Below are 13,486 nucleotides of genomic sequence, written 5' to 3'. Positions count from 1 at the left end.
CAAAGCAGAAAGTTCAACCACATTGCACCCATTTTGGCATCTTTACACTGGCTTCCTGTCCCAGTGAGATCAGATTTTAAGGTTCTAGTACTAGCCTATAAAATTGTTCTCGGACTGGCACCTCCCTACTTAGCTGACCTAGTTAAACCCTATGTACTGTAACAGGCTTTGTGTTCTCAGGCTGCAGGACTACATTGTGTCCCTAGGGTGAATTAAAAGTCTGCGGGTCATAGAGCTTTCTCTTATTGTGCTCCTGTTCTGTGGAATGATCTCTCTGTCAATAAAACAGATTCTGTAGACTTAAGACGCACTTATTTTCCCTTTCGTATGGCGAGCATACTGGCATAGAATATTACTATGCTTTTTTTACTCTTTTAAATTCATTTTATTAGGAAACGGAGCAGGCTGCGGCCTCGACTTTATCTCAATTCTGGGTCTTTTAGTGAAGCTTAGGGCTAGTGGCCGGCGATCACCTTAGTATTTCTTGTTGCTTAATTCTGACTAATTATGCTGTATTTGTTGTATTTCTAATGCCTGATTCTGTTTTTTTCTCTCTCTCTCTCTGAGGTGTGGGTGTCTGTTTCTGTAACCCTCCTGTCCTGTGCACCAGCAACAATTCCTGTATATTTGTTTTGTGAATTGTTTTGTAAATTGTGTCGGTACCATGGCCCAAGCAGAGGGTCACCCCTTTGAATCTGGTCTGCTTGAGGTTTCTTCCTCGAATTATCAGAGGCAGTTTTTCCTTACCACTGTCGCCTGTATGCTTGCTCTACGGGTTGGTAAGGTTAGACCTTTTATGTGAAGCGCCTTGAGGCAACTTTGTTGTGATTTGGTGCTATATAAATTAAAATAAATTGAAATTGCCATCTGACTGCCATCTGCTCTCCTCAGTCCAGCGAAAAATGATGACAGAAATTTGTCGAGCTCTTCGTCTGACAGCGCTTCTTCTTCAGCTAGAGACATCTCAGCGAATACTGCAAATGCCTCCAGATGGCTTACGCCATACTGGATTTGCTTTTTGTTTGTGTGTGTGTTAGCACCGTCAATAAGCTCATTCAAATTAGTGCAGCAGATAACAGAAACAATTCTTCACATGGTCATACAAGCATCAGATTTGGCATGAATTTTCTTCATAAATGAGTGTTTGAGAAAAAAGTGCTGGCCACTTGAAAATCCAATATGGCAGCCAGGTAGGGGTCAATGAATAATTACACAGGAGTGAAAATTTAAAAATGCTCCAATCATATTGAAAGCTATACCACATTATGTGTCTGATCACAAAGATTCCAAAAAGGTATAGTTTGGACTATCTATGACTGAATGTTATGGCATTATGGGGTAAAAACAGCAAGAATAGTCACAAAGATCAAATTTCAGTTTGTACATTTGTCACCATTCTTGCTGTTTTTACTCCATAACTCCAAAACATTCAGTCATAGATATAGTCCTAGTAAACTATACCTTTTTGGAATATTTATGATCAGACAAATAATGTTTTATACTTTCAATATGGTTGGAGCATTTTTAAATTGTGACCCTTGTGTAATTCTTCATTGACCCCTACCTGGCTGCCATATTAGATTTTCAAGTGGCCAGCACTTTTTTTTTCTCAAACACTGATTTATGAAGAACATTCATGCCAAATTCTGGCCAAAAGTCATACTGGTCTGCTCCACTAAATCGTCATCTGTTACCAAAACAAACCCCACTGTGTTTGTTTTTAAGATATGTGCCATCGCCGCTAGTGTGAGCATGTGGTGGTCGGGACAAACATTGCATCTGTAGTGCTTTCTCGGCATGAAACCATATTGCTGCTCACAGATCTTCACCTCTTTTCTAAGCCTAGCTTCTACTACTCTTTCCCATAACTTCATGCTGTGGCTGATCAGCTTTATGCCTCTGTAGTTACTACAGCTCTGCACATCACCTTTGTTCTTGAAAATAGGAACCAGCACACTTCGTCTCCACTCCTCAGGCATCCTCACTTTTTCCAAGATTTTATTAAACAATCTGGTTAGAAACTCTACTGCCATTTCTCCTAGGCATTTCCATGTCTCCACTGGAATGTCATCTGGACCAATTGCCTTTCCACTCTTCATCCTCTTCATAGCAGCCCTCACTTCTTCCTTACTAATCTCTTGTACTTCCTGATTTACTCTCACCACATCATCCAGCCTTTTCTCTCGCTCATTTTCTTTAATCATCAGCTCTTCAAAATATTCCCTCCACCTTCTTAGTGCACACTCCTCACTTGTCAGCACATTACCATGTGCATCTTTTACCGTCGCATCTCCTTGTACTCCCGTCTACTTTCTTCATCTCTACGACTATCCCAAAACTTTTTCGCCAACCTCTTTCTTCATATGCTTTCCTGGACCTCTTCATTACACCAAGTCTCCTTGTCTTCCTTCCACTGTCCAGATGTTATACCCAGTAGTGTCCTAGCTGTCTCCCTCACCACATCTGCAGTACTTTTCCAGTTGTCCAAAATTGCTTCCCCTCCAACCAGTGCTTCTCTCACCTGCTCACTAAATTTCACACAAGTCTTCCTCCTTCAGCTTCCACCATCTGATCCTTTGTTGAGCTCTCACTCTCTTCTTCTTCTTTACCTCTAAAGTCATCCTACAAACAACCATCCTATGCTGTCTAACGACACTCTCTCCTGCCACCACCTTACAGTCTGATTTATTTTCTAGTCCACCTGTGTGCACCTTCCTCCACTCTTATATGTCACCCTATGCTCCTCCCTTTTCTTAAAGTAGGTATTCACCACAGCCATTTCCATCCTTTTATAAAAATTAATAAAATTCTAAAAAATTTTTTCTTCTTTGTATTTGTCAATGGATTGTAAAACAGCTTTTTGAGTGGATTCCGCCACTTACTGTATCGGAATGTAGTGGCATTAATTATTCTCAGTTAATACAATACAGAATCAATCAATCAATCAATCAATTTTATTTATATAGCGCCAAATCACAACAAACAGTTGCCCCAAGGCGCTTTATATTGTAAGGCAAGGCCATACAATAATTATGTAAAAACCCCAACGGTCAAAACGACCCCCTGTGAGCAAGCACTTGGCGACAGTGGGAAGGAAAAACTCCCTTTTAACAGGAAGAAACCTCCAGCAGAACCAGGCTCAGGGAGGGGCAGTCTTCTGCTGGGACTGGTTGGGGCTGAGGGAGAGAACCAGGAAAAAGACATGCTGTGGAGGGGAGCAGAGATCGATCACTAATGATTAAATGCAGAGTGGTGCATACAGAGCAAAAAGAGAAAGAAACACTCAGTGCATCATGGGAACCCCCCAGCAGTCTAAGTCTATAGCAGCATAACTAAGGGATGGTTCAGGGTCACCTGATCCAGCCCTAACTATAAGCTTTAGCAAAAAGGAAAGTTTTAAGCCTAATCTTAAAAGTAGAGAGGGTGTCTGTCTCCCTGATCTGAATTGGGAGCTGTTTCCACAGGAGAGGAGCCTGAAAGCTGAAGGCTCTGCCTCTCATTCTACTCTTACAAACCCTAGGAACTACAAGTAAGCCTGCAGTCTGAGAGCGAAGCGCTCTATTGGGGTGATATGGTACTATGAGGTCCCTAAGATAAGATGGGACCTGATTATTCAAATCCTTATAAGTAAGAAGAAGAATTTTAAATTCTATTCTAGAATTAACAGGAAGCCAATGAAGAGAGGCCAATATGGGTGAGATATGCTCTCTCCTTCTAGTCCCCGTCAGTACTCTAGCTACAGCATTTTGAATTAACTGAAGGCTTTTCAGGGAACTTTTAGGACAACCTGATAATAATGAATTACAATAGTCCAGCCTAGAGGAAATAAATGCATGAATTAGTTTTTCAGCATCACTCTGAGACAAGACCTTTCTGATTTTAGAGATATTGCGTAAATGCAAAAAAGCAGTCTTACATATTTGTTTAATATGCGCTTTGAATGACATATCCTGATCAAAAATGACTCCAAGATTTCTCACAGTATTACTAGAGGTCAGGGTAATGCCATCCAGAGTAAGGATCTGGTTAGACACCATGTTTCTAAGATTTGTGGGGCCAAGTACAATAACTTCAGTTTTATCTGAGTTTAAAAGCAGGAAATTAGAGGTCATCCATGTCTTTATGTCTGTAAGACAATCCTGCAGTTTAGCTAATTGGTGTGTGTCCTCTGGCTTCATGGATAGATAAAGCTGGGTATCATCTGCGTAACAATGAAAATTTAAGTAATGCCGTCTAATAATACTGCCTAAGGGAAGCATGTATAAAGTGAAAAAAATTGGTCCTAGCACAGAACCTTGTGGAACTCCATAATTAACCTTAGTCTGTGAAGAACATTCACAGAATGTGAAACAATAATAAAACAATCAAAATGTACAATAAATATCTTAATATTAGGAAATGCCACAAATTTGATAAGTTTAGATAAAACCACTGTGTTGATGCGCTGATTCCAACAATGCAGTTAATTTTTTTAGTTATTTAAATGGACAATGCGTACAACTTGGTAGGGAAGACGGGTACCTCTACTACTATATATAGTTGGCCACTTTTCACAAATTTTTTTCTTTTTTTTTTTCATCTCGTAAAATTAATCACTATGAGAATTCACCGCAGATGTACCTACCAACCCTAATGACCTAACTAACGATTGACTATTCAGTGCAATGTGTCAGTGTTTCCTACAGGCCCTGAAGGCAGCAACAGAGCATCGAGTAGAATCAGCCAATCAGAGGGCAGGAAACATGAGTCAAGCCTATCGGCTGATGGGTGACGAAGACAAAACCGAGAGGAGTCTTCACAGTCCGCTTCAGCCGCCCCGGTCAGCGGAACATCTGCGGCACCGACGACATCTACAAACCAAATCTCAAGCTTAAGGTAAATTATGAGTTTGTCTCTTTCGCATCGTTAGCTATTTATTGTATAACTTAAAAGATCAATAGATAACGAAACAAGTTCAGCTGGTCACATAGCATTTTTCTTCCCATAGTGACCGAAGCTTTTTTTTTTTTTCACTCAGTGAAATGAAGCATGGATCAAAACTGATTTTGATTTGGTTACATTGTTGTCAGACCTGGTTTGAATTAAAGAATTCTATCCTCCAGCATGTATGATTCAGTTCATGTCTAAAGTGAAGCAAGTGTGGTGTCACTTTACAGATCTGTTTAACTTCTTGTTTGCTGGTGTTTTGACACTCCCCGTGTGTGCGTGTGTGTGTCTGCTCCATCATTTGGTGTGTGTGTGTGTGTGTGTGTGTGTGTGTGTGTGTGTGTGTCTGAATGTTCCTGTCCAACGTGTGACAGATCAGCTGTACAGCGATAATTGATGATTTATGGATCCTGGATGGACTTTGGTCTGTGTTCAGCTGCAGGAAACGGAACACTTCTTAAGTTTGAGAACCATTCCCGTTTTGTACCTTGGAGGATGATGGAAGGTTCACTGACATTAACTTTGCAGATGATGCTGTGATCTTTGTGAAATCGATGGATGAGGTGGTTGTAGCGCTTGAGAAGTTGAGTTCTGGTGTCTGCATTGACGACATTCATTGGCTTCTTGCAGTCGTCATTAGTATGTCTGGAAATGTTGAGACTGTCAAACCTTATAGATTCACTTATCTGGTCAGCCTATGATGATAAACAGACGTGAATGACAAAGGCAGTATCTGCTCAAGGATAAAGGTCCAAGTCTTGAGGGTCCTTGTGGTTCTGGGTGTACTGTGTAGTTAACCAGTGACATGACTGGATTTCTTTGGTACCATGTTTCTGCGGAGAATCCTGAGGCACCGTTAATGTTGATGTGAAATGAGTGGTTCTTTGGGGGAGATCTTCTGCCTGCATTGGGAATCAGTGTTGAGGACCGCAGCATCTTGACAAGACCAGTGTGAGGTGCACGTAGAACCTGGCCACTAATGTGTCTGGATTGCTTACACAAGGTGGTTTTGTAGGTTGGCAAATGCGACAGTATGTAGTATGTCTACATTCTCCAAGATCTGACCTTGGAAAGACAAGGGAACATGTGGTTCTGGTTCTGTGTTAGTATCTTTTATGTGTTTTGAGATCTGTTAGTGTAACGGAAGCCAGCAGGAGTCGCTGTGCAGATGTAGTTAGTAAACCTCACTCCCAACAGCTCAAAAGGATTCTCTGGTCACAAGGCCAGAGCCCTGGGTTTTAGCCTCTTGGTTAGAGAGTCCAACTCCCATGCCGAGCATCGTGAGTTCGCGTCCCAAGGGGAGCAAATGGGTGGAGTCATAACAACACAACGCAGAGTGCAGCAGCTACATTAGTGGCTGGACTTAAAAAAAAAAAAAAAAACAGCAAGAAAAACATGAGAAAACATGTTCAACAGCTTGGTCATGATGATCAATGGCAAGAAAGAACCATTACAGCACAATGTGTCCCCTTAGAATAATACCTGCAGTTCATATTGGGGAGACCACCTGACGTCAGTGCTTTCAGTTTAATGAATCGCAGAAGAAACAGACATCATAAGGCTGCATTAAACAGTCTTACCATTTTCTAAAGGAAGACTGGTTTATCAGCTTTAATATGTAATTAATTCAATTTGAATTATTCTCATTATTAATATGTTTGGACTCACGTGAAAGTCGGGTGACTTATGAACACAGTGTTGGATGGAGGTGTATAAATCATCAGAATTACAGTGCTGAGCATGAACTACTCCTCTGTCTTGGACAGGTTTGGCCAAGGGGGGCAGGGGGGACATTTTTTTTTTTTTTTTTTTTAAACCATGCATGATTCATGTTTCTGGTAGAGATCAATATTGGTGTCACAGTTTTGAACAATAAGATCTCATATCACATAGCTATTAAACAATGTTCATAACATAAAGGCTGTGCCATGAATACGGCTCTTGGTAACTGCTCTGAGCTGTCACGATGTGAACAGTAACCTAACGGTAACCATCTTTCTTCTGTGCTTGTTGCATCAAATTTCATATCACATTATCACTGCTGAAATTCTTCTTTCCAGAGGTTTGACCTCATTCTCCAAAGCTCACGGCTACTGTATTCAAAGGACTGGAAAATGCATCCTGTAATAAAACTTGTGTGTGTGTGCGCATTGTTTGTTCTGGACTCATCACCACTGAGTGAACCATATGGTTAGGGTGTAAAAGGTCACATTCCCTTCCTGTGCTAATAAAAATTAATTGATTCTACAGGTGATTGTACTTATTATATGGGTAAATTTAAATAAACATTTCACTTGCATTAGCCAATTTTATGGATTATAAGTCACAAGTAAAATCTGTCCAAAAATGTATATTGAAGATGAAATAAATGTATTTACCATATGACTACAGAACCACGCGCGCCCTGATTGGCTGTTTTCCAACATCCGACTGGTTACCATGACAGTCGGCCTGAAACAAGTATCCCCTTCGTTACAAACCAGAAAGCTAAAAACACGATTAGAAAAACCAAGTCGGACATGAACATACTCCATAAATATCTAAACAGCATTGAAAAAAACACACAGATTGAAAGTTTACCATTTAACAACCGGACCATGTGTTAGCAAGTTTATCATGGAGGTGAAACGAACAGATTTGACTACGAGCCCAAAACCGTCAGCAGCTTTCATGTTTGGGCAATACCGTAAGTTTATGTTTACATATATATATATATATATATATATATATATATATATATATATATATATATATAAATAAATAAACAAATTATTAACCTCGCTTGCTCGGTCTGTACAGGATTATGTTTTTTCGCATGTACGCTCGGTCTGTACTTACAGCTCAGTCTTAAAGCCCTTGCACTCATTTAATAATCCTTTAATATTAGTCACACCAGTCTATAAGTCACATTTATTTTTGACACATGAACAGATGATCATAGATGAGGTAACTGTACAATGGAATTATTTGTTTGGCAACTTAGCATATTTAAAAAATAATGATAATGATGCAAACACTTAACAAGCAGAAGCTAACAGGCTAATTAATGTTACTGTACCAGACACAATACTCGGAGTACACTGTTTATTTTAGCAACTGAACAGTCACATGTCCATTACAGGTTACATCTCCAGAAAAGGGCTGGTACCCATTAACAGCTGGGTGGACTGGGAGAATGCAGCTGAAGTGTCTTGTCTGAAGATACAGACATTTAGCGTAACTGGCAATGGAACCTGTGTCTCCTATCCCACTGAGCCACCTTCTTGGGGATCTGGCCAGTCTTTCAGGATGTCTCAGAGGGTAGCCTGGTCAATCAAATGAAACACCTTAAAAAACTGGCTCCAAAGAAATACTGCCAGTATTTATTCTTTAATTCAATGAGTACTCATAGAGCTAGGATATGACTGATGTTTGACTTCTTGAGTGTGAAGCCACCCTGCTCCCTTGGCTGATCAGCGAGGAACTGGTACTGAATTTTGTTCAGAATAATCCTTGCAAGCACCTTTCCTGGCACAGAGAGCAGTATAACACCCCTGTAGATACATACTGCACTCCAGGTGATCACCTGTTTCTTTCCAGAGTGGAACAACAAACCCTTTCTTTCATCTCTTTACTTCATGCTATGAAAAGGCTTTGATGCTCTGACTCAAAGTGGTTGTCATGACAGCAGCATGTTTGGCATGGCGTCTTTCATAGTCATTGAGGGGATCCAATTAATTTAGAAAGTGTTACTCTTTAAGCATCTCCATTCTTGCTTCTCTCCATCAATTTCTCTGTATGTGACTATTCTCATCTGTACATCTCACCTTTTTCTATTCATTTTTCGCTCCTCTTAGACCACTCTAGCCTGAGCCATCATGTCAGCCAAAGCCATCTCAGAGCAGAAAGGAAAGGAGTTCCTCTACAAGTACATCGGAACATCAGCGGCTGTCCAGAATAAGTTCCATTATGCAAATGTGACTGGTGAGACCAACTTTGACCAGCTGGCACAGGAGCACCCGTGGCTGCTCCAAGAGGTGAGATGTAAGACAAGTACAGAATGTGACCTTTCATTTCGGTGTCAGCAAGGAAAACCACAATGAATTTACACAACACTTCCTAGACAAAAATTGTGGATGATTCAGCTAAATTAACAACCAGTGTGTCTCATAGTATTTTAGCCCATAAACCCCCAAATCTCAAGATCACATTAGCTTGTGCAGAAGCATCTCCTCTTAGTTACTTAGGCCAGCAGCAGAGCGGTCTCTTGGTGCTTGTTAGCTGACATTATAGCAGATTAATCGAGGAGTTCTTTCACACTCTGAGTGCAAAGCCATTGATGAGCAAAAGAGAACACAAACGCAGCAGGAAAGCAGATGTTCCAGTGATCATTAAAGGACCACCCCGCCCACTGGCAGCCATTTTCTGAATTACATAACTGAAAAGAAGTTAAAAATTTTGACCTGCCTTTCCTGAGTGCCACTTGTATGCCAGCGGAACATAGTACTTGATACAGTTTCCTGAAGTATAATCTATTATCATAAAAATGTGACCAATCGGGTTTTGAATTTGCATTGGATAGTGCAGGATGAAACGCTGTAAAGTGCTTTAATCAGGATTATAAACGGCTGAGTGGATCCTTGTCATTTGATTGGTGACTTGTATCAATCAATCAATTTTATTTATATAGCGCCAAATCACAACAAACAGTTGCCCCAAGCCGCTTTATATTGTAAGGCAAGGCCATACAATAATTACATAAAAACCCCAACGGTCAAAACGACCCCCTGTGAGCAAGCACTTGGCGACAGTGGGAAGGAAAAACTCCCTTTTAACAGGAAGAAACCTCCAGCAGAACCAGGCTCAGGGAGGGGCAGTCTTCTGCTGGGACTGGTTGGGGCTGAGGGAGAGAACCAGGAAAAAGACATGCTGTGGAGGGGAGCAGAGATCAATCACTAATGATTAAATGCAGAGTGGTGCATACAGAGCAAAAAGAGAAAGAAACACTCAGTGCATCATGGGAACCCCCCAGCAGTCTAAGTCTATAGCAGCATAACTAAGGGATGGTTCAGGGTCACCTGATCCAGCCCTAAGTATAAGCTTTAGCAAAAAGGAAAGTTTTAAGCCTAATCTTAAAAGTAGAGAGGGTGTCTGTCTCCCTGATCTGAATTGGGAGCTGGTTCCACAGGAGAGGAGCCTGAAAGCTGAAGGCTCTGCCTCCCATTCTACTCTTACAAACCCTAGGAACTACAAGTAAGCCTGCAGTCTGAGAGCGAAGCGCTCTATTGGGGTGATATGGTACTATGAGGTCCCTAAGATAAGATGGGACCTGATTATTCAAAACCTTATAAGTAAGAAGAAGAATTTTAAATTCTGTTCTAGAATTAACAGGAAGCCAATGAAGAGAGGCCAATATGGGTGAGATATGCTCTCTTCTTCTAGTCCCCGTTAGTACTCTAGCTGCAGCATTTTGAATTAACTGAAGGCTTTTCAGGGAACTTTTAGGACAACCTGATAATAATGAATTACAATAGTCCAGCCTAGAGGAAATAAATGCATGAATTAGTTTTTCAGCATCACTCTGAGACAGGACCTTTCTAATTTTAGAGATATTGCGTAAATGCAAAAAAGCAGTCCTACATATTTGTTTAATATGCGCTTTGAATGACATATCCTGATCAAAAATGACTCCAAGATTTCCCACAGTATCACTAGAGGTCAGGGTAATGCCATCCAGAGTAAGGATCTGGTTAGACACCATGTTTCTAAGATTTGTGGGGCCAAGTACAGTAACTTCAGTTTTATGAGTTTAAAAGCAGGAAAATAGAGGTCATCCATGTCTTTATGTCTGTAAGACAATCCTGCAGTTTAGCTAATTGGTGTGTCCTCTGGCTTCATGGATAGATAAAGCTGGGTATCATCTGCATAACAATGAAAATTTAAGCAATGCCATCTAATAATACTGCCTAAGGGAAGCATGTATAAAGTGAATAAAATTGGTCCTAGCACAGAACCTTGTGGAACTCCATAATTAACCTTAGTCTGTGAAGAAGATTCCCCATTTACATGAACAAATTGTAATCTATTAGATAAATATGATTCAAACCACCGCAGCGCAGTGCCTTTAATACCTATGGCATGCTCTAATCTCTGTAATAAAATTTTATGGTCAACAGTATCAAAAGCAGCACTGAGGTCTAACAGAACAAGCACAGAGATGAGTCCACTGTTTGAGGCCATAAGAAGATCATTTGTAACCTTCACTAATGCTGTTTCTGTACTATGATGAATTCTAAATCCTGACTGAAACTCTTCAAATAGACCATTCCTCTGCAGATGATCAGTTAGCTGTTTTACAACTACCCTTTCAAGAATTTTTGAGAGAAAAGGAAGGTTGGAGATTGGCCTATAATTAGCTAAGATAGCTGGGTCAAGTGATGGCTTTTAAGTAATGGTTTAATTACTGCCACCTTAAAAGCCTGTGGTACATAGCCAACTAATAAAGATAGACTGATCATATTTAAGATCGAAGCATTAAATAATGGTAGGGCTTCCTTGAGCAGCCTGGTAGGAATGGGGTCTAATAGACATGTTGATGGTTTGGATGAAGTAACTAATGAAAATAACTCAGACAGAACAATCTGAGAGAAAGAGTCTAACCAAATACCGGCATCACTGAAAGCAGCCAAAGATAACGATACGTCTTTGGGATGGTTATGAGTAATTTTTTCTCTAATAGTTAAAATTTTATTAGCAAAGAAAGTCATGAAGTCATTACTAGTTAAAGTTAAAGGAATACTCGGCTCAATAGAGCTCTGACTCTTTGTCAGCCTGGCTACAGTGCTGAAAGAAACCTGGGGTTGTTCTTATTTTCTTCAATTAGTGATGAGTAGTAAGATGTCCTAGCTTTACGGAGGGCTTTTTATAGAGCAACAGACTCTTTTTCCAGGCTAAGTGAAGATCTTCTAAATTAGTGAGACGCCATTTCCTCTCCAACTTACGGGTTATCTGCTTTAAGCTGCGAGTTTGTGAGTTATACCACGGAGTCAGGCACTTCTGATTTAAAGCTCTCTTTTTCAGAGGAGCTACAGCATCCAAAGTTGTCTTCAATGGGGATGTAAAACTATTGACGAGATACTCTATCTCACTTACAGAGTTTAGGTAGCTAGTCTGCACTGTTGGTATATGGCATTAGAGAACATAAAGAAGGAATCATATCCTTAAACCTAGTTACAGCGCTTTCTGAAAGACTTCTAGTGTAATGAAACCTATTCCCCACTGCTGGGTAGTCCATCAGAGTAAATGTTATTAAGAAATGATCAGACAGAAGGGAGTTTTCAGGGAATACTGTTAAGTCTTCAATTTCCATACCATAAGTCAGAACAAGATCTAAGATATGATTAAAGTGGTGGGTGGACTCATTTACATTTTGAGCAAAGCCAATTGAGTCTAATAATAGATTAAATGCAGTGTTGAGGCTGTCATTCTCAGCATCTGTGTGGATGTTAAAATCGCCCACTATAATTATCTTATCTGAGCTAAACACTAAGTCAGACAAAAGGTCTGAATATTCACAGAGAAACTCACAGTAACGACCAGGAGGACGATAGATAACAACAAATAAAACTGGTTTTTGGGACTTCCAATTTGGATGGACAAGACTAAGAGTCAAGCTTTCAAATGAATTAAAGCTCTGTCTGGGTTTTTGATTAATTAATAAGCTGGAATGGAAGATTGCTGCTAATCCTCCGCCTCGGCCCGTGCTACGAGCGTTCTGGCAGTTAGTGTGACTCGGGGGTGTTGACTCATTTAAACTAACATATTCATCCTGCTGTAACCAGGTTTCTGTAAGGCAGAATAAATCAATATGTTGATCAATTATTATATCATTTACTAACAGGCACTTAGAAGAGAGAGACCTAATGTTTAATAGACCATATTTAACTGTTTTAGTCTGTGGTGCAGTTGAAGGTGCTATATTATTTTTTCTTTTTGAATTTTTATGCTTAAATAGATTTTTGCTGGTTATTGGTGGTCTGGGAGCAGGCACCGTCTCTACGGGGATGGGGTAATGAGGGGATGGCAGGGGAGAGAAGCTGCAGAGAGGTGTGTAAGACTACAACTCTGCTTCCTGGTCCCAACCCTGGATAGTCACGGTTTGGAGGATTTAAGAAAATTGGCCAGATTTCTAGAAATGAGAGCTGCTCCATCCAAAGTGGGATGGATGCCGTCTCTCCTAACAAGGCCAGGTTTTCCCCAGAAGCTTTGCCAATTATCTATGAAGCCCACATGTATGTCATGTGATATGGATTATTCATTTGCTGTTGTGTTTCATTGACTGTGCAATAGTTCTTTTTAGCGTGCAATTTTAGTGCTATATGAAATGTGCTATTGCATGCCCCGACCACCGCACATGCTCATACTGCCGAGGGCGGCATTTAGCTAAACATAACAGTTTGTTTTGCTGGAGGATGAGAATTTGAAGGAGCTAATTGACACTGATAATTCTTCTAACACACACAGACAAAAAATAAATCCACCACTCTGTAAGCCGTCTGGAGGCATGAAGAGCTGTTAGAAT

At 40.4% G+C, this 13,486-nt stretch overlaps 1 protein-coding gene across 1 annotated transcript in view; it reads left to right on the top strand.

Moving 5' to 3' along the window:
* Positions 1–4,753: 4,753 nt before the first annotated feature.
* LOC117528790 (ATP-citrate synthase) overlaps positions 4,754–13,486 on the top strand; it is a 38,026-nt gene continuing 29,293 nt past the window's right edge. The window contains exons 1-2 of the mRNA XM_034191415.1: positions 4,754–4,875; positions 8,763–8,942. Coding sequence (XP_034047306.1) covers positions 8,784–8,942 — 159 coding nt within the window. The 5' untranslated portion in view covers positions 4,754–4,875; positions 8,763–8,783. The remainder of the gene's footprint in view (positions 4,876–8,762; positions 8,943–13,486) is intronic.

The sequence above is a fragment of the Thalassophryne amazonica genome, chromosome 16 (genome assembly GCF_902500255.1).
Source record: "Thalassophryne amazonica chromosome 16, fThaAma1.1, whole genome shotgun sequence".
Taxonomy (NCBI): domain Eukaryota; kingdom Metazoa; phylum Chordata; class Actinopteri; order Batrachoidiformes; family Batrachoididae; genus Thalassophryne; species Thalassophryne amazonica.
The sequence above is the reverse complement of the archived record's forward strand: the minus strand, read 5'-3'. Positions and strand labels throughout refer to the sequence as shown.